At 40.4% G+C, this 27,931-nt stretch overlaps 1 protein-coding gene and 1 long non-coding RNA gene across 2 annotated transcripts; both read left to right on the forward strand.

Annotated features, from left to right (window-relative positions):
- Nucleotides 1-443: 443 nt before the first annotated feature.
- Nucleotides 444-27,776, forward strand: KANSL1L (KAT8 regulatory NSL complex subunit 1 like; the record flags this gene model as incomplete). Its single annotated transcript, XM_081163060.1, has 15 exons — nt 444-892; nt 2,539-2,680; nt 4,780-4,977; nt 5,905-6,026; nt 8,835-9,039; nt 15,088-15,241; nt 15,634-15,732; nt 15,931-16,068; nt 16,515-16,639; nt 17,843-17,967; nt 19,141-19,195; nt 20,637-20,746; nt 24,565-24,733; nt 25,667-25,954; nt 26,043-27,776. 14 exons carry the CDS (start codon nt 444-446, stop codon nt 25,898-25,900), a joined length of 2,325 nt encoding a protein of 774 aa, XP_081019186.1. The 3' UTR covers nt 25,901-25,954; nt 26,043-27,776.
- Nucleotides 9,046-11,106, forward strand: LOC308584960. Its single transcript, XR_014007055.1, has 3 exons — nt 9,046-9,651; nt 10,567-10,586; nt 10,632-11,106. It is a non-coding gene; the product is annotated as an uncharacterized lncRNA (long non-coding RNA).
- Nucleotides 27,777-27,931: the final 155 nt, after the last annotated feature.

Consider the following 27,931-nt stretch of genomic DNA (forward strand, 5'->3'; position numbering starts at 1 on the left):
CCAACCATAGCACTGATTGCTTTAACTTAAAATACTTGGGTTCTCAGTCTTCTAAACACTATCCAGTATTAATGAGCCCCAGTTCTACTTTCCATGTAAACAATAAAAATTGTGTGCAGAGGAACTCAGAAGAGCATAGCTGCTCCAAAGTGAGAAATCCGTTATGTAACAGCACTAATACACACTTCAGTCAAATTATTAATTCAGAATCTGGGGAGCAGGTCAGAGGGGAAACTTTATTAGGATCAACAAAGAACTTACCTGAAATGGGAAAACTATTTGATTCATGTTTAACTGAATCCCGCAATGTAGAAGAAAGGCAGCTTCCTAACTGTAAAGGGTATCAGAAGAATGGCTTTTTGAGCAAGGCATTATTTATTAATCCTGAGACAAAAAAAGGAGACCTCTTTCATCAAGTGTGTGATGATGCCCTGGAACCAAAAATGAACTACAGTCCCAGTACTAAAGAACAGGAATTGAATTTTCATTTACTTCAGTGTGTAAGCAAGCAACAGGCTTTGCTCAGCCGGGCCAAAAGAACTCAGAAACGTTTGCAAATACTCTTGGCGAAGCATGTTGTCAAACACTGTGACCAGCAGATGAAATGCTTTGTGAGACGCCAACTACAGAGAATGAAAGCCTTTCATGATCCATCCGGTGTTTTGGGTGGCAGCTATCATAGATGCACCAACATTAAAATGGAAAACATAGAGGCTAATACAAGTAAAGATATACAGCGTGATTTTGATGTTTCATCTGATGAAATCAAAGTGTTTGCTCGCTCAACAGCTGGACTCCTATTTCATGCGGAAGAGAGTTTGGATTCTGATGCCACTTGTAGCAGCTCAAGTGAAGATGATGATGAGCAGATTTCCAGAAAAGCTATGTCAGTGTAGGTATTGAAAGAATTGCTGAACTTCTGTGCTACAGTCCTGCATGCTCAAGTTCCATGTAAATCTGTGATATCTCTGTACATAAAGGACAGAAGATGTGATATGTTAATGACAGGATCTCCAAATCTTTTATTTTTGGAGTCAATTTCACTAAGTTGATAAAGTTTACTGATGTAAATGGAACTGCTCTTTGATCATAGCTTGTTATATGAGTCAAATTTTACAGTACAGGCAATCCTTGCTTTGCATGGGGGTTCTGTTCCAGACCCCCCATGTGCATTGGCAGGGCCAGAGTAAAGCGTTCTGCCCCGCCCCCGTTCCACTCTTTTAGTGATCAGGTCACTTCTGGGTTTGGCACTGTTGGGAGTTGCCTGTACAAGCAGCAAATTAGTGACACTATTTCAGCACCATTGAGATGTGTTCCCTGTGGCTGGTATCATCCAGCTGTGTCATATTTTTACATCCATTGAAGTAGTTTTCCAAGGTGTTCCCAAACACAGCTCATTATAGTAGTCTAAATGCAAATCATCTGGGAGTGTGGACAAAGGTGACAGCCTATCTGTGCTTGAGGGCCTGTAGTTGGCTCACCAAGCTAAACTGGTGAAAGGCACTTCATGCATTTATTGTGTCACGGTGGCGCTGTGGTTTAAACCACAGAGCCTCTTGGGCTTGCTGATTGCAAGGTTGGCTGTTCGAATCCGCGTGATGGGGTGAGCTCCCATTGTTCTGTCCAAACTCCTGCAAACCTAGCAGTTTGAAAGCATACCAGCGCAAGTAGATAAATAGGTACTGCTTCAGTGAGAAGGTAAATGACATTTCTGTGTGCTCTGGCTTCCATCATGGTATCCTGTTGCGCCAGAAGCAGTTTAGTCATGCTGGCCACATGACCCAGAAAAGCTGTCTGCAGACAAACACTGGCTCCCTTGGCCTTAAAGCAGAGATGAGTGCCACACCTCATAGTTAAATTCGACTGGACTTAATCCTCCAGGGGTCCTTTACCTTTTATATATTTCAAGTCTGGATTGCCAATGTTACATGGATGGTTCTCTCTTATGATTTTATTGGCTAACGTATGCCAATAAAGGCTAAATGAATGAAGGTACTTCATGCCACAAATGCCACTTGGACATGGCCATCCAAGTTAATGTAAACCTGCTTAAGCCTTAGGGTCTGTATCAATTGCCTATGTTCTCTAGGCATTTGATTTATGGGAACCAGGAACAAGGCCTTCTCCGTAGTGGTACCAAAATTATGGACTTCATGTTGCACTCATGTTCTGCTTTCAGGCATTTGATCCACATCTTGTTGGCCAACAGGATGCTGGACTAGGTGGGCCATTGATTCAGCAGGCTCTTACTATGTGCTATATAATAATAATAATAATAATAATTTATTATTACGGCTATGTTTTCAACTCTGTGCAGAAATCAGACTCAATTCAGCTCTTTCTGTTTTTAGCAGATGCTTCTAAAAGGCATTTTATGATATATTCACTGCTGTTTTAACCTGTTACTTGCTAGTTTGTATCCCCAAAGGCTTCTGGGGGGGGGGGAGTGTCAGATTTGTGATATCCTAAGGACTGTTTTGAGTTGTCTTTCTAAAATAGTGATTATCTCTTCTAACCAATGTAATGTGTTCTTCCTAGTAACTATAGATCTGACTGGAAATGGCTGGTAGACAGAGCTAATGTTGGCTGTCGCTGGACATGGCTTCAAGCCCAGATTTCAGAGCTAGAATACAAAATCCAGCAACTCACTGACCTTCACAGGCAGATTCGTGCCACCAAGGTATTGTCAGTAAGGAAGAAAAATGGGTTATTGAAATAAAAGATTGATAAATGTTTTTTCTCTGTGTTCTGTGGTTTCTGGTATCTAAGCAAAAGCCATTATGTAAACTCTACAAAGGTCAGTGAAATAGTAGGCTGAGTTTGAGTGTTGTGTTTGTTTGAAAGTAGGATTGTGGTCCAGAATCCATACTAAGATTTGTAGTTTACTGGGCGGCCTTGGGCAAGTGACTGTTTCCCAGCTTAATTTATTTCATTCTTAAAAAAAAGAAAAGAGGCGAGGGGGTGAAATCCATCTTGTTTTGTTCTTGTGGTAGTGAAGCTCTGCTGTGAAGTGTAGTCATAGACTGGGAACAGTGACATGAGAGAGAGATAGGGACTGGTATGAGGAGGATGAAGAGAGGGTGCTTCTTATTTTGGTTGTTTGGAAACAAGTAAGTTGTGTGCATTGGGATGGACCAACCAAAACATTGTCTATAAGTCTCCAGTATAAGTACAGTGAGGAAGCAATAATTAATAGACAGGACTCCTCAAACACAGTCATAAACAATCGATTAAAATAATTTAATCTTTTCTTGAAGTGTAGCTAAACAGAAAAAACACAGATAGGCCACAACTATCTTTTCCCAAGGGGTGGAGAGCATGGAAGAAAATGTTATTGGAAGCAGAGAGTTGTCGACCGGTACCAGCAATCTGAGTCTTGGTTTTTTAGTGATACCTGGTTCCTTGTAGATTAATCCTTATGGAAATAAAGAAAATAGCTGTCGTGGGCAAGTGAAAGCAGATCTTTACCCCCCCCCCCAAAAAAAAATAATAATTTGTATTGGTTTTCATGTAAATACAAGAACAACATGTAACTACAGTAACTTGTCCAGTGGCACAGTCTTAATAAGTTTCATATGCAGTACACAGTACACGAGCAATAAGCTTTTTTATGCATTGTCAATTCAAGTATCCTCTCCACAGAGGATAGCAGATCTTTATGCATATATTGAATTGCCTGGTGATTACCGTATTTTTCGCCCCATAGGACGCTCCGTCCCATAGGACGCACCTAGTTTTTTTGGGGGGAAATAGGAAAACTATTTTTTTGAAGAAAATTTATTGTGCACTTTGCATGATGATTGAGTTCTTTATATAAGGTAATCCAATAAAGATCATGCTTGGTAATCTAGGGGGACAGATTTAATTTATTTTTAAAAATTAAATCAAATCTTTATTATTACAGTCAACGACCAGCATTAAGGAAACAAGATAAAAGGCACATAGAATGCACTATCAAAATGTGTATAATAAAGAAAAGGCTGGTACTCGTCAATCCAGCATCTCTTCTCAAAGAGCTGGAAATCCAAGACCTCAGCACATTGTAAAACCTGGAGAGGCTCATATGTATGCAGGCAGGCAGGCCTGCAGATAATCTGTTTTGCAAACTAACACTGTCCCAGAAACAAACAAGTTGCCAATATGTGTTCCAAATTGTTGACCATATAAGCCTTCTAGCTGCACCTTTTGTACCAATTGTCTTCAAAGGCATTTCCATATGGAGCAAAGGACAGTAATCCAGTCTCAGTTGTGAACAGAAGATGTGTCACTGATGCAAATCTTGTTTTTTATTATTTATTGCATTTATATCCTCCTCTTCAAGGAGCTTGGTTCTCCTCATTTAATTCTCACAGCTACTCTGTGAGGTAGGTTAGGCTGAGAGGAGGTGACTGCCTCGCAGTGAGATTAATGTTTGAGTGGGGATGAGTGGGCTGATTTACAGCAACTTGCAGGTCTGATTGCTGAATCATAGTTAGTGTTTGGGCAGCATCACATCTACACTGGCCCTCAGGATGTTTCATTTAGCAGATGAAACTAGAAAATGATACAACAATCAATACATAGATTTGTATGCCAAATTTTTGAACTGGAGCAGAAAATCACTATAATGTTAGCTGCTTGCAAAAATTGACGTTGCAGCTTTATTGTCTTGTGAGATTATTCACCTTGTCTGTATACAGATCACACTTTGAGCTCTAAATCATTAAAGTGTTTCAGGGGGCTGCAGCAGTTTGAGAGATTACATTTGTTACACAATTGTGTTCAATTGCTGTTGTCTAGGGAATGGTGATCCTAGAAGAATTTCCAAATCCAAAGGACTTCTTGAAGAAACGAACACAATTGAGGGACCATGAAGCTTTATTAAACACCACAGGGAATTCACATGCTTCCCTTGAGAGGCAGGATGCTTGGCCGGAACATGATTTCGAAATGTCACCCAGCAGTCCAACTCTGCTTCTCCGCAACATAGAAAAACAGGTATTCAAGTGAGAGTGAGCATCAGATAGAATTAGATAATTTGTAGCAAAACTCAGGTACGCTGTAATAGCTTATTAATAAAACAAAGTTCCATATTTCTGTAAGCATGATCTGCATAAGTTGCAGGAAGTGGGAGATTGTGTAGTGGTTTTTGTACACTGAGAAGGCATCTTGGAAGCTGTAGTGTTAGACTTGGTTTGGCAGGTCTTAATTCAGAAATTTACTTGTGAAATTCACATTGTCCAATAACAGTGTCTCCATTTCATCTATCTGTTATGAGGATAAAGTGTGATATATTTTATGTATGCTACTTGAGCACCTTTTATGTCACCCATGGCAGGGGGTTGGACTCGATGGCCCTTGTGGTCTATTCCAACTCTATGATTCTATGATTCTATCAGCATGATAAAGTCAAACATTTCAGTTTCAGGCAGGAGGGCTGTGGAAAAAAGTCTTGGTTTTTCATTTCCCTCCCTGACTTTTTCCCTTGCCCTTGAGCTTAGTATTCATAATTATAGTGTGATTTGCAAAAGAGATTGTTTAATGTGACCATTACATGAATGTGTTTTGTGTTTATCTCTCTAGTGCAGGGGTGGGGAATTTATTTGGTGCAGTGGTTCTGATCTTTATCTTCCTTCTACCCCCACGGGCCAACTTTGACAGGCGAGTGGGACCACCTACCTGTCAAATCATCTGAAATCATAAAGTCAGGTGGGGGCGGGAGAAAAGGTGGGGCTTGGTCAAAAGAGGCTTTGCAGATGTTGCTGATTTGAAGTGTCTGCAAAGTCCCTTGCACTGTGCTTTCCTGAGCACCAGCTGATTGCTGGGTGCTTTAGAAGCACTGTGCTTTGAATATAATCCTGAGTTCTTTAGACTGTTATTTGCTGTGCATTCAGTTCAAGGTTTTCCCTTTGATTCTTCTTTCAGAGTGCTCAACTGAGTGAAATAATCAGCAGTCTGATTACTCCTCTCAATCTGTCTCCCACATCATCTCCTATTTCCTCAAAGTCCTGTAAGCAGAAAGAGTTGGCCAATGGCATCTCTATAAGGTAAGTGACACTTTCATGTATTTCATAATAACTGGATATTTAGCATTTGGGGGAATGTAATATAAAATGACAGTACAACTATTGTTGTACAACATTATTAACATTATTAAATAATAATACAACAGTATTATTATTTAAACAAACTTGCAGTAGTTTAGTATTACAAGGCTGCAATCCTATACACACTTGGGAGTATTGCTGCAATCCTAGCCCGCCCCGCCCCCAATACCTGAGAGCCCCGCCCCCATAACACTAGAACTTAATTCCGAGTAGACATAGCATTGCATGGTAAGTACTTTTAAACTCAGTAGGGCTTGCTTGTGAGGAGACATGTATAGGATCAATGTGTTTTTAAAAACTCCCTGTTTGATAATAATGAGGATGCTGTTCAGAAGAGGCTGACATGTGCTTTGAAATACTGTATATGAATTGCATAGAGCAATTACCAAGATAATAAATATATTATTTTAACGTAATATTCTCCTATTGTAATAATGGTGATATATGATAATGTAAAGCACATTAATACTACAATATAAATCACATTTATAAAGCTAGTAAAGCAAAATATAAATGAGTTAAGACAATAGACTTGGAAAATAAGGTTGTTGTTCAGTCTTCTAAAATCAAAATAGTCATTCTATCATGCAATAGGAGAGGGTGAGAGATGGGATTTCAGTGCTTCTCCATTGGTTCTGCTGAAGGACCAGCAACTTTGGGCTCTTTTCCAAATTGTTCCATTCCAGCTGAACATTACAAGAATGCCGTAAGGAAGAACTAGTGTTTGAGCTTGTTTTCTTGCTATGAAGTCCTTTTCCTTCTGTGCCATGCCTTCTGGAATGTAAGCCTGGGAGCAGGGACTGTTTTATTCCTAATATTTATGAGCTGCTTTGGAAGCTTTTTTTTCTGGCTGAAAAGTAGGATAAAAATGTGTTAAATAAAACATAAATTAATTTTTGTTAATAATGATTAAAGATGATTGGATTTAGATGGTGGAGTAATGAGATTAGGTCGTATTCTAATGAGATTAAGAAATCTCAACTAAGAAGATGATTTCCCATGTTTTTAAAAGCTATTATGGTCTGTCTTGAATAATAAACTGAGGATGTCTCTTTAATGGTTCAACTTCACTAGGGGTCAGGTCTCATTTCTTTGCCACTGATACTTCTCTATGCTGTTTTTCTTGGGAATATTCATGTTCACAGTTTATTGCTTGCAGCAAGTACCTCTGTGGAAGTACAGTGGTACCTTGGGTTAAGTACTTAATTTGTTGCGGAGGTCACTTCTTAACCTGAAACTGTTCTTAACCTGAAGCACCACTTTAGCTAATGGGGCCTCCTGCTGCCGCTGCACCACTGGAGCACAATTTCTGTTCTCATCCTGAAGCAAAGTTCTTAACCCAAGGTACTATTTCTGGGTTAGTGGAGTCTGTAACCTGAAGCATATGTAATCTGAAGCGTATGTAACCCGAGGTACCACTGTATAGAGAAATTATGGAGCAATGTTGGAAGGTTTAGAAGTTGGGCTCCCAGCTTTAGAAGATCTAATTACAGTGGTGCCCCGCAAGACGAAATTAATTCGTTCCGCAATTTTTGTCGTCTAGCGAATTTTTCGTCTTGCGAAGCACGAAATCCCATAGGAATGCATTGAAAATCAATTAATGCGTTCCTATGGTCAAAAAAAGTCGAAACAAAGCCAAATTTGGTACAACAACAGTTTATTAACTGCTCTTTAAAGTCACACATACTGTAAAGAGCAGTTCAAAAATTGAAGGGAAAATAAATTAACTTTATAAACAAAACATGTCTTTGTTTTTAGACAAAGGAAACAAAGCCGCGAGACGTTTTCGTCTTGCGAAGCAAGCCCATAGGGAAATTTCGTCTTGCGAGGCAACTCGAAAACGGAAAAACCTTTCGTCTAGCGAGTTTTTTGTCTTGCGAGGCATTCGTCTTGCGAGGTACCACTGTAAACCAATATGAAGAATAATGTATGGACAAGCAAATCAATATATGTACATTGCCTAGAGCAGCCTTTCTCAACCTTGTGTCCCCAGACGTTGTTGAACTACACCTGGAGTACTGTGTCCAGTTCTGGGCACCACAATTCAAGAAGGACACTGACAAACTGGAACGTGTCCAGAGGAGGGCAACCAAAATGGTCAAAGGCCTGGAAACGATGCCTTATGAGGAACAGCTAAGGGAGCTGGGCATGTTTAGCCTGGAGAAGAGGAGGTTAAGGGGTGATATGATAGCCATGTTCAAATATATAAAAGGATGTCACATAGAGGAGGGAGAAAGGTTGTTTTCTGCTGCTCCAGAGAAGCGGACACGGAGCAGTGGATCCAAACTACAAGAAAGAAGATTCCACCTAAACATTAGGAAGAACTTCCTGACAGTAAGAGCTGTTCGACAGTGGAATTTGCTGCCAAGGAGTGTGGTGGAGTCTCCTACTTTGGAGGTCTTTAAGCAGAGGCTTGACAACCATATGTCAGGAGTGCTCTGATGGTGTTTCCTGCTTGGCAGGGGGTTGGACTCGATGGCCCTTGTGGTCTCTTCCAACTCTATGATTTATGATTCTATGATTCTACAACCCCCTTCATCCCTGACCACAGGTCTGGCTAGCTAGAGATGATGGGAGTTGTAGTCCAATAGCACATGGGGCTCCAAAGTTGAGAAAGGCTGACTTAGAGTATATCACTTAATCCTGAGTACACCTTCTGATCTTGAACATGGTGTATGGAACTCAAATATTATATAATATGCAGGGCTTATTTCTGACATCCTAGGATAATTCTTTGGTGCTTTTCAGAGATTCAGAGAACAATGAGGAGATATCATGCACCAGTAGTTGGTTGGTTGACCAACAACACCTGAAGAGGAGGAGGAAAGAAAAGGCGAAGTTGAGAACATCATCTGTTGCCGTGATATGCACATCTGCTCGCACTAGACCGCTTCAGAGTTTCCAGAGGAGGAAGCTGTACAAAATGAGCACTGCTTTCAATTCAAACCAGCAGGTACAAATGCATGTTTCTATCTCTTTAAGAAAGTATGTTAAGGTTCCAGCTTTGTGTGCCAGATTAGTATGGGTGTGTATCTACTACATGCTCCTGCTCTTGTTCTGTTCTGTGAGATCCTAAATTAGGGGAGAAAATTTTCAAGAAGCAGGTCAGACACATAAGGCTAAACTGGATTTCCTAAGTTGGCCTTGTTGACCACCACAACTTCCTTTTTCTAACTAGGTGTGATGTTGGATGAAGCATTGTATATATTCATCCTTAAAAATAAAATAAAAAACCCAAATTCGATGATTCTAAATTATTTTTCTTTGCTATCCAATGTCTCACCCGTGGGGGTACTCCTGTATTGTCACCTGGATCTTCCCTTTGGGGGACAAAAGAACAGGAGAGAGAAGCGAGATATATTATGGATTAATTATACAATGAGTTTCTTTCATGTGACCATTTATATGAGTCCAGAACTGAAAGCATCTTCCATCTTGTTGGGTCATATCCTTACCCAATTTTCTGGATGACAGCCCACCATGTATGGCAGTGAGGTCACTTTGACTTGACCAGTGGGCTGGGCTGTGTTAACAGGCCACATTCTGCTTCATATTAGTTACAGTGGTGCCTCGCAAGACGAAATTAATTCGTTCCGCAAGTCTCTTCGTCTTGCGGTTTTTTCGTCTTGCGATGCACGGTTTCCCATAGGAATGCATTGAAAATCAATTAATGCGTTCCTAGGGAAACCGCTTGCCAGGCTGGCGGTGCGGAGAAGGGCTTTTCTCCGCACCGCAAGCCTTCAGGACAGGTACGGGAAGAGAGGGGAAGGCGCGCAGCGCTTTCCCTCTGTTCCCGGGGCTTGCGTGGGAGGAGGGTTTTTCCTCGCCGCCGCCAACATTCAGAACAGCATTCTGAATGTTGGCGGTGGGAAGGAAAACCCTCCTCCCACCCCAAGTCTTCAGGAAAGCCATCCGATGCCGCGTGGCGGGAGGAGGCGTTTCCCCCCCCGCCCGGCATCGGAGCTTCGTTCCGATGCCGCGCGCCGGGAGGAGGCGTTCCCCCCCCCGCCCGGCATCGGAGCTTTGTTCCGATGCCGCGCGCCGGGAGGAGGCGTTCCCCCCCCCCCCGCCCGGCATCGGAGCTTCGTTCCGATGCCGCACGGGGGGGAGAGGAGGCTTCCCCCCCGCCCGGCACCGGAGCTTCGTTCCGATGCCGCGCGGGGGGGGAGGAGGCGTTCCCCCCCCGCCCGGCATCGGAGCTTCATTCCGATGCCGCGCGGCGGGGGGAGGCGTTCCCCCCGCCCCGCCCGGCATCGGAGCTTCATTCCGATGCCGCGCGGCGGGAGGAGGTCCGAGGACAGTGGGGAAGACGCGCTGCGCTTTCCCGCTGTCCCGGAGATTTCCCTATGGGCTGTCGTCTTGCGAGGCAAGCCCATAGGGAAATTCGTTTTGCGAAGCGCCTCCAAAACGGAAAACCCTTTCGTCTAGCGGGTTTTCCGTCTTGCGAGGCGTTCGTCTTGCGGGGTACCACTGTATTTAGGTAAAGATTTTTTACAAATGGTTTAACAATTGAGAGTTAATGTGGAAGTATATAAGGAAAGAAAGCAGTGTAACTGAGCTATTTGTTGCATTCAGACAACATGACTGAGCACTGAAATGGCTTTAAGAGGTCAGCTAGGTTGAAGTTACTAATCAAGAAAGTTTTTTGCGAGCAGAAATGATATGCCTCTTCAGATAAAAACAGTATCTTCACTTAGCTTCTACTGAAGCCAAGTGAGGCTAACATGAAATTACAGTCCACGCCCCCCAACCAACAAGGAAATGCAATCTGATTTTACTACACGTGTCAGCATCATTAGTACAATACTATACTGCAACATGTGGAAGACAGGAGTGCCTGGTGTGCTCTGGTCCATGGGGTCATGAAGAGTCGGACACGACTAAACAACAACAACACTGCAACATGCTGCCTTGTTACTTTTGACAGCAAACTTCAGAATTCAGAAATGAAGCAGTAGTATTGTAGTCTGCTCTTTCCACCTAATACATATGTCTGGACAAAAATGGCAATTGAAAACTATCATACAGTGGTGCCTCGCAAAACGAAAAGAATCCGTTCTGTGATTCTCTTTGTCTAGCGGTTTTTTCGTCTTGCGAAGCAAGCCCATTGACGGATTAGCGCTATTAGCGGCTTTTAGCGGCTTATCTGCTGATCGGATCAGCTGATAAGCGGCTTAGCGGCTTAGAAAGGGGGGGAGGAGGAAAAAAAACCAACAGGAACTCACAAGACATTGTCGTCTTGCGAAGCAAGCCCATAGGAAATTTGTTTTGCGAAGCACCTCCAAAACGGAAAACTCTTTCGTCTAGCGAGTTTTCCGTCTTGCGAGGCATTCGTCTTGCAGGGCACCACTGTACTTTGCTAAATCATAGTTCTGTATAATGAATTCTTTGAAAAGCAGGACTTGGCATGCAAGTAAACCCTGTATTGAATACTAAGTTGTTTGCTACGGAAGCAATGACAAGCTTAAGTTGGATGTCTCCAAGAGCTGTTGTAAGACACAGAGAAGGAAAATTCCAAAACAACTCTCAGTTGTATTTGGGCTTCAGAAGTGTGGGAGCACATGATCTAAGTTACAGAGAGCTACTCTTGCTGCCATCAAAAACTTGTAATTGCTAGCTGTTTTCCGAGTCATAGCCAAAGGCCTTAGTAATTTGGGAGTTTATTGAAGATTGAGTTACGTGTTTGTTGTGTGTGTGTGTGTGTGTGTGTGTGTGTGTGTGTGTGTTAAACACACATTTACGTATATGTAGCCATAAATAGATGTATTTGTATGTATGTAAATGTAACTGTTTAAGCCATCCAAGCTCTTAGAGACATGACAGAATCTTCATACAAAATACATTTTGTTTGTACAATAAAACAAATAAAACATTTCATATATGAGTTTCTTAGGAGTCAGAGGCCTAAAACTAATAATAGTTCAAAATCTCTCATATCAAATTAATGTATCTGTTCTAGTTTCAGAGTCTGGTAAAGGTGATGAGAGCATAAAGATTCCCCCCCCAAACACTTACCTCTGAGGAAGTATGTTGCCATCTAAATCTGCTGTTTCTTTTTGGACTATTTATTTAATCACAAAACCTTACACAGCTGGCAGTGCTCAAGTTTAAAGGAAATTGAAAAGCTGTATCTTCTCTTTGTCTTTTTTTAAAAAAGATTTTTGCTGTTCCAAGCTAGCTTAGTTTTCCTCTTCATAGGCTCAGAAGTGCCTTAAGCTGATCTGTGTTAAATTAAGATTCGACCTAGCATAAACAGCTGCAAAGTACCTGAACTGAAATAAATATTTAATTTGGAAAATTCTGCTTTGCTTCTGTTTTTGCAAATGATCTTAAAACTTAAAATCTTAAAACTTTTAAAACAAAATATAGCATATCGTGTGTATAGAATCATAGAGTTGGAATAGACCACAAGGGCCATCGAGTCCAACCCCCTGCCAAGCAGGAAACACCATCAGAGCACTCCTGACATATGGTTGTCAAGCCTCTGCTTAAAGACCTCCAAAGCAGGAGACTCCACCACACTCCTTGGCAGCAAATTCCACTGTCAAACAGCTCTTACTGTCAGGAAGTTCTTCCTAATGTTTAGGTGGAATCTTCTTTCTTGTAGTTTGGATCCATTGCTCCGTGTCCGCTTCTCTGGAGCAGCAGAAAACAACCTTTCTCCCTCCTCTATATGACATCCTTTTATATATTTGAACATGGCTATCATATCACCCATTAACCTCCTCTTCTCCAGGCTAAACATGCCCAGCTCCCTTAGCCGTTCCTCATAAGGCATCGTTTCCAGGCCTTTGACCATTTTAGTTGCCCTCCTCTGGACACATTCCAGTTTGTCAGTGTCCTTCTTGAACTGTGGTGCCCAGAACTGGACACAGTACTCCAGGTGAGGTCTGACCAGAGCAGAATACAGTGGCACTATTACTTCCCTTGATCTAGATGCTATACTCCTATTGATGCAGCCCAGAATTGCATTGGCTTTTTTAGCTGCCGCGTCACACTGTTGGCTCATGTCAAGTTTGTGGTCAACCAAGACTCCTAGATCCTTTTCACATGTACTGTTCTCAAGCCAGGTGTCACCCATCTTGTATTTGTGCCTCTCATTTTTTTTGCCCAAGTAAAGCAAGAGGAATGGAAACCTTCACAAAAATAAGTATATTCCTCCTACAGTAACATTTCATTAATCAGGTTTTTATTTCCCTAAATATAGCAATATGATATTCATAAGAATAGTTTTCTCAGGAAAAAGGAAAGAAAAGAAAAAGGTCAGAGCCAGTGATTGAAGCTAAAAATGTTATGTCCCAATAAAACTTTGTCTTCACCTAAAAGGGGGGGGGGTAGTAATTTTCACCTGTTTAGAGTAAAGCAGGGTGGTATCCAGTGCTGGCTGTTTACTAGCAGGACAGGAGAGAGAGGCATTTTTGCATGTTCCATCTCCCTTGTACTCCAAAGGATCCCTTTTCAATATTGTTTGCATTTCTATTTAAAAGCTAAAGGTTGCAATTTCAGCTGGCTGAAGATCTTTCATTGCAGTCAGAAGTAAGCACCACTGAGTTCAGTGAACCTTGCATCCAGGAAACTATCGTGCTTATCCTCTTTTAAAATTCTTTTATTGATTTTTCAAAATAACGTGAGTGGTAATCTGTGAAAAGGGGTGCCATATCACTATAAAGTTAGTATCTTCTCCTTTTCTGACTAATGCCTTGACTTCCTTTGTTAATTTTTTAGAGACTGCCAATGTCCATGCTTTTTATTTCCACTGTGATAATTCCAAATGTTCTAGGGACTTTCAGTTTTGAGCAATAGGTTGTCTAGTAGCTATAAAAGGAAGGTGATTAGTTCTTTATTTAAGGATGATAGCAGTATCATCTTTAAAACTTGATAGCAGAACCAAGGTTGTGGTGCAAATAACTTTTTGGTTTGTAATCTAGCCAACCTCATTAACAGAATTGTTCCAAAATAGTTGCAGTTTTTCACATGCCCACCACGTATGAATAGTTGTTCCCCTTACACTTTCTCCAACAGAGAGGAGAAATGGTTTTATTGATGTAGTTGCACCTCAGAGGGGTCTATGTAAGACACTGAGAGTGTTTTCTTTTACACATGTGGATACTGATTTTTTTAGCCCACAAGCTTTGCCAATCTGCCCCTTCAAATTATGGTTTCTAAATCTGATTCCCAAGTATGTTTTATTAAATTTGTTTGGCCCAATTGTATGTCATGTACTATTTTGTAATTATTGATAATACAAGTATGTTTTATTAAATTTGTTTGGCCCAATTGTATGTCATGTACTATTTTGTAATTATTGATAATACATGTTCAGATTTTGCATTAGTATTCATAATTAGAATTTCAAATGGAGTTAGAGGCATAGAAGCATATGCGATAACTGTTGGACTTGCCAAAAAGTGTGTAATTTGATGCATATTCAGCCAATTCCCGATGTTTTGTCTAGCTTTACATATTGATTGTTCTTATGTTCTCCTTTATTTAAAAGTTTCTTGAGCTGTCATGCTGATCCTAATAAATTTGGTATTGTGTTGCTCTTTGGTAAGTGTGCAAGCTCACACATAGTATTTAGGGGTGTGGGTTGTGGCTTTGTGAAATGTAACTTCAAAATTTGACACATTCTATATGACAAGTAGAATAAATTGGAGCATGCCCAATATATTTGCCTGCAGGTTGATGTTAGGTGACTTTAAAAGGAGTTAAGAAATTCATGGAGGATAAAACTAACAGTCATTATTAGTCATGATGGGGGAGCAACAGCAGGAGGGGATAATTGCTTTCATTGGATTTTTGGGGTAAACAGAGAATGGAAGTTAAGAAAAATATTACAGATTTAATTTAGTAAAGTCAGGGATAAACTGGCTGAAGAATACCTATATCTGGAGCAGTAGTCCTGCTGTCTTGTCCAGCTTGAACTTCAATCTGTTGACACGGTTTGCTTTAGAATGTGAACAAGCTTTAAAAAGTTTTAAATCTGTGTGCCACCTTACAGGCTATGCAACTGAGAGATGCCTTGTTTAATACAGAAGAGGTGGTTCCAGCCTCCATGTGGAGTACATATGAATTGAGCACCAAGCCCAGGACACAAAAACAACTCATGTTAGAATTGGACACCTCATTCCATCCCGTCTTATCATTTCCTTCTGGTAAGTGGTTGCTTGCTATCATATGTACAGCAGAACATCCCTTTTATTGACTATTTTATTATTATGCTGTATTTTCTGCATTCCTCCAAGGAGCTCAAGGCAGTGTCAGAGCTCCCCTGCCCCCATTTTGTTCTTGTAAGTACTCTGTGAGGCAGTTAAGATTAAGAGAAACAGTAACTGTCACTAGGGGAGCTTCTTGGTTTTGTACACTCCACTTAGCATTTTCTCCACAAAACTACTGGCACTTACATAGTGGAGAGTAGGCCAGACTTCATGAATTAGCCTTTGAAAATAGGCATGCAATGCACATGTAAGTGAAAAGATTTTGGGGATAGTAGATTGCAATTAGATGATTTATATTTCTTTACCTAGATTGAATCTCTATTTTTCAGACACTTCTCTTCATGTACACTTTAAGACACTGCTCAAGAATTATGAGGTCAAAGGTGAATCTGCCCTTGGTTTAGAGTTAAAAATGTCTCCATCAAATGGTATGCAGTACATAATTTTGACTTTTTTTGTTTCAAAATTTATTATTTGACATTGTTTTGTTGATTTTTCTCCACTGTACTTTTTTTTTAACTGATGGGGATGAATTTTTACATTGTAATTTAAAGTGCAAATAGAAAAAATAGCCTTCCTTTAAACTGAGAAGAAACAATAGTAAGATAGTGTTTATTTTGTTGTAGAATATTTTCATTATAAAGGTCCTCCTCAACAGTGGATCTGTGGATTTGAATCCAGTTTCAAACATCAGACTGTGTCAGAAGCATCTGAACAGCTGCTAGAGGGAAGAAAGAAAAGACATTTAAGTGAGACAGTGATTGGTAAGTTGCCTAAGCTATCAGGAGGTCAGGTAAATGACAAGTCCCCAGCATACTGTCCACAAGAAGAAAGTAGCTGTTTGCAGTGCAATCCTATACATCTCGATTCAGAAGTAAGTCCCATTAAGTTCACTCGGACTTGCTCAGAGGGAAGTGTGTATAGGATTACAGCCTCAAATGGATGTTTTGTCAAACTCTTGAGGATTGCATTCCAGCTGTAGAAACCATGTGGTACTGTGGAGAATAACGATGTTTGCATTTATACAGATAAGACTCTCTTAACAGTTTCATTGTCACTTCTTGCTATGTTCCATTTACTTTTATTATAACATCATGTGGAGCAGCTAAGTCGTAATTGTAGTAGTTGTTCAGAAATATCGTTCATTACATACAACTTCATTTTCTGAAAGATAAAGGACTCTTCCCCTTTTCTTTCTTTTGTGTGGCAGGAGAAAGTAGTAAGAGATGTGAAGCATTTTCCTTTCAACACGCAGAACCAGAATCCCAGAGTCCTTTTACAGGAGCAGCCAATGGAGACATGATGTCTAGATCAAGTCATAGTATATCAACACAGGTATGCTAAAATTATTGTACTGGAAGATTAGCAGTCTAGACCAACCTTCTCCCACCTGGTGCCCTTCATATTTTTTTTTAATTGGAGCTCCCATCATCCTGGCCATTGACCATACTGGCTGGGTCTCAGGAGTCAGGTAGGGTGAGTCTGGTCTAGAGGGGCTGATCTGCTTCAGATGTGTTGCATAGTATAAATTACTCTCTCAACAGCTAAATCAGTATGCAAATCCTGGCAGGTGGAGAACAATACAGATGTGCCCCCAAGCAGCCCCAGCTCCAGCATGGTCCCTGTTCACATGAAAGCCATGATACAGGATACATGAGAAGACCATGTTGGCGAAGTCCGATGGATAACAACTAAAGGGTGCCAAGTTGAGGGTTGTTGCTGTCTCAGCACCATCCTTTTGCTTCCTGCAGTGCACTGGCTATGGAGTCAGCAGTAGGAGCATGTCTCCTGAGGAATGTAGCAAAGGAACATATTCCAGAGACACTCTGTACCATAACTGGAGATATTAGGGACAATATAGGGGAAAAAAGTTGTACTTTAAAAAGGAGTTAGGACCCTTGTTCGTTTATAGGATACCTTGCCCTTCAGTAAAAAAAACTCTGAGCGGCTTACCAAGACCAGCTCTAAGACAGTCATTGCCCTCAGGCTCACAGGCTAAAAAGACTTGATAGAAGAGGAAAGGACTAGGAGGAAGAAGCAAGTTCCAGCACTAATTCTTAAAGTTACAGCTGACATCAGTGACATTTCAGGCTGTCTTGTCCTTGTCCATCCTTCCCATGAATCACTCTTTCCACTAGACCAGATGTAGGAGCAAAGCTGGTGGTGATGTCTAGGTAAGGAGGAAAGGGCAGCTCTGGTACACAGTTTTTCTCTTGAAAAGGAGACTTGATGGCAGTTAAGACTCCTCACACAGGAGGGCACTCGGTGGATTTACAACAAAGCCAATAAAAAACATTTTACTTTGATAATTTAGTATATCAGTTTGTATTTCCATGAATTAATGATTATATATTAGTTTTAAACCAGAGCTTGTTTATAGTACTGACATTTTTCTGTTGGGATATAGTTTCAAAAATTTCTGATCAGCTTTGAGTATTAAAGATGGTTTTCTAGCGAGTTCTGTGCACTTAAGTTTACTTTTGACTTTGAGTGTCCATTTAATGACATCCAATGTATAATGTTATGATTTTTGCACAGCTCAATTCAAGACGTAGACTGAGAAGTGAGAGCTCCTATGATATAGATAATATTGTTATACCTATGTCACTCGTGGCACCGTCCAAGCTGGAGAAACTGCAGTATAAAGAAATTCTCACTCCAAGGTACAGTTAATTTGTGTCCATTCATAAGACAGTGTGAAGCTATATTTTGCTAGGGCCATACTCAACCTTAAAAGTACATTTGAGCCAGACTAGGAGGCCAAATTGCAAATGTTTCTTATCTCTAGAAAAACCCATATTTTGATGATGTGGGGAGGAGGTAACTCAAAAGGGCAAAGGACAGCTTACTTTTGCCACTTTCTTCTGCAGCAATGAAACTGCCACAATGCATCAGAACAGCCCAGGTGTACGCTGGCATACATGTTTGAGCATATATATTCCTCCCAGTGGGTTATGTTCTGGAATACACATTCAAGAATGCATCAAAACATTCTGATAGAACTGTAGCCATTTCAGAATTTCTCTGTGAAAGCAGTCAGGATTTGCTTGCCCTTAACTGGTTTCAGCAGAGCCAAATCCTGATTAGTTCCATAACACTGTCATGATTCCTGACTGGACAGGACTGTAGTCAATGAGGAGCTGTCCTGCTTTTGTTTTATTCTGTTACATTAAAAATGATGCCAAAGCATCAGTAGGAAATTATGCCTGCAAACAAGTGTGAAAAGCAGTATTAAAAAACTGGAAGGTGGGGTTCAAAAGGCTTTATCCACCCCATGGAAGCATGTTATTTGCCATTAGAACAGAGGACAAATATTTTAAAGTCTCATGCTGAGCCAGATAAATTAATTGCGTCACTGATATCAAAAGCTCTTTAAGCAGTGAAAGCAAAGAGTCTTGATTTTGCATCATATGAGGCTTCTTCAAATGTGTTTAGATTAAGTTGCTTTGGTCAGTGTCCAGAATTCATTGAAAATCATCATAATTCATGGGTACATGTCAATCCTAGATTAAATTTGTGCATTTTTCTGCTTTTCAAGTATACACCAGTGAGTTTTTACTGTCAGATTTAGTTAACTAATTGCAGCTCACTTTGCCCATAAAGCAACCAACTTTATAGTACTTAGAGGAGGCAGATGAGCAAAATAGTGGCTAGAGAGCGTCCAGTTCATATCAGCTTATAGTCAATGGATTTAAACTAGACAAGCACTAACCATACACAGAAATTCAATTATTTCATTTGTTGAATTAGTGTATTTGTAGTGTTTACTATGCAAAATGATTTTTCACAATGTGACAGAGATGAATTGTGCATTGAGGAATCTTTTTCATCAACAGCTGGAGAACTGTTAACCTCGAGCCTTTGGGAAGCCTGCATGAAGAAGAAGAAAAGGTTGGTTGTGTTTCCATCCATCTGATAATTTATAACATTGCTTTTGTTTTATCCAGTAGTTTTGTAGATCTCTTAGAGCTGGAATAAACCTCCCAAAATAAACAGTATCCTTGACACACACTTGCATGTTTATGAATTGTACAAGCGAGGAAAGGAAACAATAAGATCAGAAATATTGTATGAATGTTTTCTTAAGGTATTGGCTAACTAGTGCTTGAAAGTTCACAAAAATAAGTTACATCAGCCTTTTCAGAAGTACACCTTGAATGACCCCAAAGCCATTTTCACTTGCAACATCTACTGTTAAATTCTGGCTGAAATATCTTTGCTGAACAAGTTTTTTTATGGGTTATTGGAGAACATATGTTCCTGCTTCAGTCTTTCAGAGGGGAAACTTAGTCAAAATCAAGCAAGCTGTCACCCATTTCTCAAAATTTGCTTGCCCTGTACTGCAGGGTTATCATGTTCCTCCTTCAGCTGAAAATAGTAATTTAATGAATGACATCTATTTAGACAGGGCTGCTATATCACATACACTGCCATATTTCACAATCTGGCAATGCAAAAAGTAGAGTAAGCACATTTAATAAATCATAATAGAGCCGCACACGGACACCACAAACCTAGATTTATATATTCACGGATGCCAGGGAGGTGCAGGTCCTGCAAGTCCTATACACAGTGCATTGAACAACCCTACAGTAGGCACAGGCAAGAACTCTGGTTACCTAAATCATTTACCTAAACCAGTTTGGTTTTACATAGCTATCACTGCTCTTTATGCCTTTTGTTTCCCCCCCCGACCCGATTTATCCCAACAGCACCCCGACCTATGTGTACGTCAGCCTGCGAGTATATTTCATACCTCTGATGAAATAAGCCTGCTCCACCCAGCTCCGCCCCCTTTCATGACCTATTTATGATGTATTGGGGCTACTTCAGGTTTGGGGCAATTGCGCATCTAACGCACCTAAACCGGGCGTTGCCTGTATAAACAGCTTCATGTAGCACTAAAATACACGTTCTGACCAGAAATTGACCAGAATCAGTTTCACATACTGTATAAACATTTTAAAGTAATACTCTGTCCAGGATAGTAAAAGAATTGTGAAAGAATTGTGTCTTTTTACGGTCGAAACATTGGTGTTTTATTCTTACCAAAAAATTAATGTATGTTCTAGAGATGTGTCAAGTTTTAAATTTGTATAGCTATAAAATGTGTTTTATAGACATACATCTAGGTTGCTTTTTTGCAGTTTTTGTTGATTGGTTTGATTTCCTTTTGGTTTTCCCACAAAAGCTTATGCTACAATAAATTTTGCTAGGCTTTAAGGTGCCACAAGACTCTGGGCAAGATCCAGCATCACGACAGTTGATACAACATCATTTCCCCTCTTCCCCTTATAAACAATGTTTATAATCTGGGCACTTTAATATTTAGGCAGAAGATCTGTCCGATGATGCCTATGCTTCGCGTCATGTAAACTACGAAGACAAAGAGAGAGCACGGTGGTCGCTGTGGCAACAGTGTCGATGGCCCAGAAGGAACAGGCAGGTTGATACCTATATAAGAGAAATGGTTTAGTCATGTTGGCCACATGATCTGGAAAGCTGTCTTTGGACAAATGCCGGCTCCCTCTGCCTGAAGCGAAATAAGTGCCGTGGTTCATAGTCACCTTTGACTGGACTTAACCGTCCAGGGGTCATAGAATCATAGAATCATAGAGTTGGAAGAGACCACAAGGGCCATCGAGTCCAACCCCCTGCCAAGCAGGAAACACCATCAGAGCACTCCTGACATATGGTTGTCAAGCCTCTGCTTAAAGACCTCCAAAGCAGGAGACTCCACCACACTCCTTGGCAGCAAATTCCACTGTCGAACAGCTCTTACTGTCAGGAAGTTCTTCCTAATGTTTAGGTGGAATCTTCTTTCTTGTAGTTTGGATCCATTGCTCCGTGTCCGCTTCTCTGGAGCAGCAGAAAACAACCTTTCTCCCTCCTCTATGTGACATCCTTTTATATATTTGAACATGGCTATCATATCGCCCCTTAACCTCCTCTTCTCCAGGCTAAACATGCCCAGCTCCCTTAGCCGTTCCTCATAAGGCATCGTTTCCAGGCCTTTGACCATTTTGGTTGCCCTCCTCTGGACACGTTCCAGTTTGTCAGTGTCCTCCTTGAACTGTGGTGCCCAGAACTGGACACAGTACTCCAGGTGAGGTCTGACCAGAGCAGAATACAGTGGCACTATTACTTCCCTTGATCTAGATGCTATACTCCTATTGATGCAGCCCAGAATTGCATTGGCTTTTTTAGCTGCCGCGTCACACTGTTGGCTCATGTCAAGTTTGTGGTCAACCAAGACTCCTAGATCCTTTTCACATGTACTGCTCTCAAGCCAGGTGTCACCCATCTTGTATTTGTGCCTCTCATTTTTTTTGCCCACGTGCAATACTTTACATTTCTCCCTGTTAAAATTCATTTTGTTTGTTTTTGCCCAGTTCTCTAATCTGTCAAGGTTGTTTTGAAGTGTGATCCTGTCCTCTGGGGTGTTAGCCACCCCTCCCAAGTTCTTTACAAAGAACTTGCAGCCTCATAGCCAGTTATCCTAAGAAACCAAACGTATGATATGATATTTTTCTGGAACTATTTTTTTTATAATGATATTTATTGAAAAAAGAATTTTTAAAATTACAAAGAAAAAAAAAAGACAAAATTACAGAGAAAAAAGACAAAAACAGAAAAAAATAAAAACATCATTTTCAGATTCTCCACTTTCATTACCTTCTTTCCATGACCTCCTCCTCCTCCCATCTCTTGTATCTTGATTAATAATTGTCCTTTTCATAATTCATAATATTCTGTCATTACATTACCTTGCTCTATTTTCATCTTACCTTATAAAAAACCTTAAAACTTAAATCTTATTTTTACCAGCTTCTCATAACCATTACCTTTTTACCCAGTTCTTTAAACATTCTTACAAGAGCCAAGTAATTTCATTTCAACATTTTTGCAACGTTCATAAAACATTTCTGATGATAAAAAAACAGAATAAAAACAATCCAATCTTCTTCCAGCGTCCCCTCCCCCCGGTCCCGGGATTGTCAGTCCTTTTTATCCCATTAGTCTGGCACATTAACCTGGTGATCTTACATCCGAGGCCTTCAAATCTCTTCCATGTCCCTTCCGCAGTTCTTCTTCATATTTTCCTTTCACTCGTGGGAACTCCAGCTTGGTAGTGTTTTTGACCATTTTCAACAAATCAGCCCCTTTCTCATAGTCCAGACTAGACTCCATGTGGTATTTTAAAACATGTTTCAAATTCCCTCCAAGATTGGAAGTCCCAACAGCTCCAAACCTCTGACGGCCCATTGCCAGATTCGGAAAGTCCAAACATCCCTGCATAGGGGGGTCAGTCCAACCCCCCATTTCCAGCCAAGCTTTGTCTTTCCAAATCTGGTTTTTTCCAAGTTCATTTGTCAAATCCAAAGGTTCATTTTCTTGCTGGGCCAAAAGTCCCTCCATCCCTGGCGCCCAAGATTCAGCAAGGTCCTCTTCTTTCAGTTGTTCTGTCATGGCACGCTCCTGTTTTGGTTCCTGGGTGGGCTCCATATAGTTTCCCACTACCTGTTCAAAGGTTCTGGCCGCATTAGTCATAAAATCCGTCTTCTGACTTAACTGATCCAATAGGGCATTTATTTTACAGAAAGCACCCAACAGTGCTTCTTGAAGGCATTGTCCTACAAGGTCACAAATCCTTTCCCACAGTTGTAATCAGTAACAGCTGCAAGTTCCCAGGATTTAGTTACAATTTCACAGTTCCCCTCCAGGGGGAAAAACTTCTGGTTGTTCTTTTCCTTGAAAACAATAGCAACAAAGTTTCTTTTTTAAGATATTTTGTCCATATTCTTTTAAAAGACGAAAGGAAACAATGGAGTCACAATGTTTCTCTTCTTTTAACTGTCTGTCAAAGCATTTATTTCTGGTCAATGAGCTTCAAACATCAAATCTGACACCCCGCTCCAGGGTCAGGACGGTGGAAAATTACTTTGCTTTAGCTTCACTTCTGCAGGTTTAAACGGCTCAGGAAAAAGTCCCCCTTCTTCTCCTGCTACCGAAGGGGGGTTCAGTGATTTCAAATGATGAAAGTCGATCCTTTAAACGTGATTTTTAAGGCTCTAGTTTGCGTTGTCTTTGCTTTGTTCTGACTATAAGGAAACGGAAGGTGACTTCCTGTTTAAACCTTCCCGTTTCAGTACCAAATTAGGGTTAATGTTCCAGTACTCACGGTTGGTTATTTTAGATGCCAAATTGTCCCAGGAAAAAGGCAGCGCTCTCCGGCAACGGCTATGCGGCTTCGCTCCACAGAAAAAGCAATTAACTCACAGCACCGCGCCACTTCCCCCTCTTCACTTCAGATCCCGTTTGTGGGTTCCTTTGTGGGTTGGGGGACGCTAAGGGTGCCCGCAGAGTCCCACGGTCACAGGCTTCATCCGCCTGTGATTTCCAAAAGGGTCCCCGCTACGCCGCAGCGGAAAAGACCCGTTTCATGCGGAGCTAGTCCCTCCAGTTCAGAGGGAGTCCGCCATTGCCGGTGGCGCCACCCCGGCAATAGTTTCTGAAACTATTATTGCTCAAATAGCGCCCCCCAACCCAATCAAATAGCGATATTAAAATTTCACAAAAATATATTGCATGTTTCACACACAACTTTGAATAACTAAGGAAAGTGTTTATTAAATGCTGTTTAATGCCCTGTCCCAGTAAAGATTATAGAAAAGGATGTGGCAGGACAGCACACAGGAGGGTCCTACACTTTGCTACTCTTAAATGCAAGATTTCTTATACAGGCAACTTTCCATTATGCACATTCAAGGCATGCAGCGCTGCAAACCCTATATGCATCGCTGCAAACCCTGCAAAAATTGCCCTAAAAGAGTGCAAAAACGAAAATAATGCCTAGCAATCCTACAAGCCTTTGCAATTCCATGAGCCTTTGCACCAACCTCAGGCCTGTGGAAAGTTGGGAGTCTGCGCAAGGAGGTTTGGAGGGAGCGATTGTGGTGGAGTTTTGTTTTTTTAAAGGGCTTTTCAAGGGTTTTCCGGAGCTTAGAGGTGGTTTGCAGGCTTTCTCAGTGGTCTTCCCCATATATGTGATTTCATTTACCATGAATGTATGGTGCCTTGGAATGCAACACCCACACAAATAGGGAATTGCTTGTATACAGTTGTCTGCATTCAATTTTTGGGTTTTCCTTTCAAAATATTAAGAAATTTTAATTCTACCCCCTTAAAATATGACAGCATCTTATTTTCCATTAGATGGTTTCTGTTTGGAAAAAACTGGAGCTTTGTCTCATTAATAGAACATATAGCAGAAGTTCTGACGGACAAGATCCAGCATTGAAAGAAAAACAAGGCAACACTGACTTAATATCTGATTTTTCTGAAAACATTGCTGACGCTACTTCAGAAATCCACAGTTCTCTCTGCCTTAGGGAGTCACAGTCTTCAGAAAGAAACCAAAAAACAAAGGTAAAATATATATATTTAGTAATAGCTGGGTATGTTAACTTGAGTCGCACTGACAGAAGGGACCAAAACCTGCTATCTATAAACCTTTTTGCTTTAAATTATTTAGCATTATATGTATTAGAAGTGTAAAACTAATTTAAAGGTCCACATTGTGGTGGTGGGTTTGTTTGTTTTTATTTAAAAAAATTTAAAAAACAAATTAAAGCTAGTATTTTTTGTTGACTATACTATACTGTTTTTAATTGTCCTATGTAGCAGTCACTAAGAATGTGAGCTAGAAAATCCCTGGTCATCCCTTACCTCAGTCCTGAATAAAAAAATTCCTTCCAGTAGCACCTTAAAGACCAACTAAGTTAGTTCTTGGTATGAGCTTTCGTGTGCATGCACACTTCTTCAGATACACAGCACACGAAAGCTCATACCAAGAACTAACTTAGTTGGTCTTTAAGGTGCTACTGGAAGGAATTTTTTTTATTTTGACTATGGCAGACCAACACGGCTACCTATCTGTAACTCAGTCCTGAACTCACTGTGGGGTGTAATACTACAAATCTAGCCCAGTGGGGCTTACTTCTGAGTAGATATGTATAGAATTACCCTGCATGACTGAAATCAAATGCACTTTCCTTTAAGTAAGTCCCATTAAACATAGTAAGCTTTGTTCTGAGAATTCAGGGATTGGATTGCAAAAGGCCTCAAGAGAGGAGGCACTAGATCTTGGTTTCATAACCTTTATCAAGATGTTGTTGTTCTGGGGAGGTAGCAGGCAGGAAGGTTGTTTGTACTACAGAGAGAATATGTGAAGAACATCAACATTATTTTTTTGTTAATTACAAAGACTGTTCATAAAGTGGAGGATAAGCAATGTTAAGAAAACACTACTGCTTATTTTCAGTTGAATTCACCTCTTCCTCTCTCTTTCATTCCTTTCAGTCTGTTCTTTGGGAACGCCGGTCTTTTCCACTAAAGGTTGAAGAAGCAGGTGCTTTACTATGCCAAGATCAGCAAGAGAATTCGGATGCGGCCATCCCCAGTGACTTTGACTGTACCTCACATGCTGCCTTCAGTTTACCAAATAACCAGCCACAAAAGAAAAGCTCTCCCAATGCGCTGGAAGAGTACAACCAAGTTCACTTGGGAATTGGCAGCCTGAAAAAACAGAGGTGACAGAAAGTAATGTGGCTCATCAAGAAAGCTGACAAAAGTGAAAGAATGTGTAAGGTAAAAATATTTTAATGCTCCTAAAAGTGCTAACAGCTTTTGACTCACAGTATTTTAAATTACAACACAGATTTTGTCTTTTTTATAGTTTTGACAGGCAGGATAAGAGCCCAAGAGATGTAAAGAGTGAATGCTCTTAAACTGCAACCACCTTTGCCTACACATCTGAAAGGAAGACCTATTTTAAATGTACGTATGGTTGCTGTGCAGCAGAATAAGGTTTTTCCCCATAGCTATGCAACAATTTCAAATGAACACAGAAAAAGCTACCCAAGAAGTTGTTTTTGTAAGTGGCAGGAGCACACAAGTCTACTGTCCTCTTAAGGAATCTGCTTTGCCCAGTGATACATCAAGCACTGTAAATGTGATGAATGGTTACTCAATTCTTACTATAGAAAGACAAAAAACTTTGTGGAAAGAAAAATCAATTGAAATAATTGATTTTCTGAATTTCACAATGGATATGTTTCATTTTTGAGTGCCAGGGAAGGACTAAGAATTAGAAATACTATACTTTAGCTACTTAGCATTTTTATTATAACTTATTTTAAACACTTTGCCTAGCCTACAAAAACTATTATATTACACCTGAGCAGATTTCTGAGTATCCATTTCATATTTTGCATTAGCTAAAAAACTACAACATTTAATTAAATGTCAATAATACAAACAAGGCAATAGCAATGTTTTAGATACTGAGGGAAAACCAAATTATTTTCATACTCAAATTCCAGATTGCAGTGTGTGGAATGTTACCTGCATCCTCCCGTGATGCTAAGTGTTGAAAAGCATCACATTCAGTGATGTTAATGCAATATGACTGTATGCTGCTGTGAAACCAAATAGCTCTTCTGTGAGGAACTGTTGAAGGTTTTAAGAAAAGCCCACTTGTTAAGCAAGCTTTTCTTCAATGCCATGTCCAATTGTAGTCCCCCCTCCCCACCCTGGACTGGAAGTACACTGGATATTGTAAAAATGTTCAGTTGCATTTCTACACTACAGACTGTTAAGATTGTAGCTTACTGCAAATTTGGTTTTTAACTTTTAAAAATACTTTTTGTCCAATGAATTAAATTTTTAATCTTATCTCTGACACAACTATTTTAAATGCAAGTTTTTAAAATTAAAAAATTATTTCTGTACACTACAGTGTGATGTTGATAGATTGAGATGCTGAACAGAAAGATGAACCATGTACCCCTTTAGGAGCTCAGATTTTGTATGTAATATCACAAATCATGATTATGGCTTGACATTGTTGGCTTATTTGTATAATGGATGATGAGCTGGCTAGTCTTTCCCTCTTCTATCTCTTCTGAATTTTTTCCAGGCCTGGGTAGCAGTTTGAGAGAAACTGCAGCGCCATGGCTAAAGAGTGGCAGTTCTTACTTAGTTTGCCCTTCAAAACTTTTTAAGCAATATGTTTACTGCAAGATAATTGAAATAATGTATATAGACAGCACCCTAGAGAATAAATTAGCCAGCTTGTCTTTACTCTTACCACACACACACCAGGCCCCAGCCTGATAAGAGTATCCTTAGAATCTGTATACCATGTGTTTGAACCTGTCCTCCGGCTAGCCAACAGCAGAGTTGACTCTTCCTGGGCATAGCATCTGTCTCCCAAATCTTTTCTAATGCTTTGTTTGCAACACTGTCATGAAAATAGTGCACTTAGGAGCTGGCCAGAACTCTATTCTTAAATGTGACCAAAATAGCACGAGTAGCAAAGGGTGTGTATTTAAATGAAATAAATTTATTTGGTTCACTCTTAAATCCAACTTCATTTTCTCCCTATAATAAATGGAGAGCTGATCTGCAACCACTCTTAACTCTTTACTGTACTGGTCAAGTTTCTCTGGCTATAATATTTAGAAAGACATACTACAGCTCTCAAAGAACTCTTCTTACAAATTAGTTTGTCTGATGTTGTGTGCGACTTCCATTTATCCAATTGGTCACAACTAAAATGGCTGT

Source organism: Podarcis bocagei, assembly GCF_964188305.1.
Source record: "Podarcis bocagei genome assembly, chromosome: 1".
In the NCBI taxonomy this organism is placed as follows: Eukaryota; Metazoa; Chordata; class Lepidosauria; order Squamata; family Lacertidae; genus Podarcis; species Podarcis bocagei.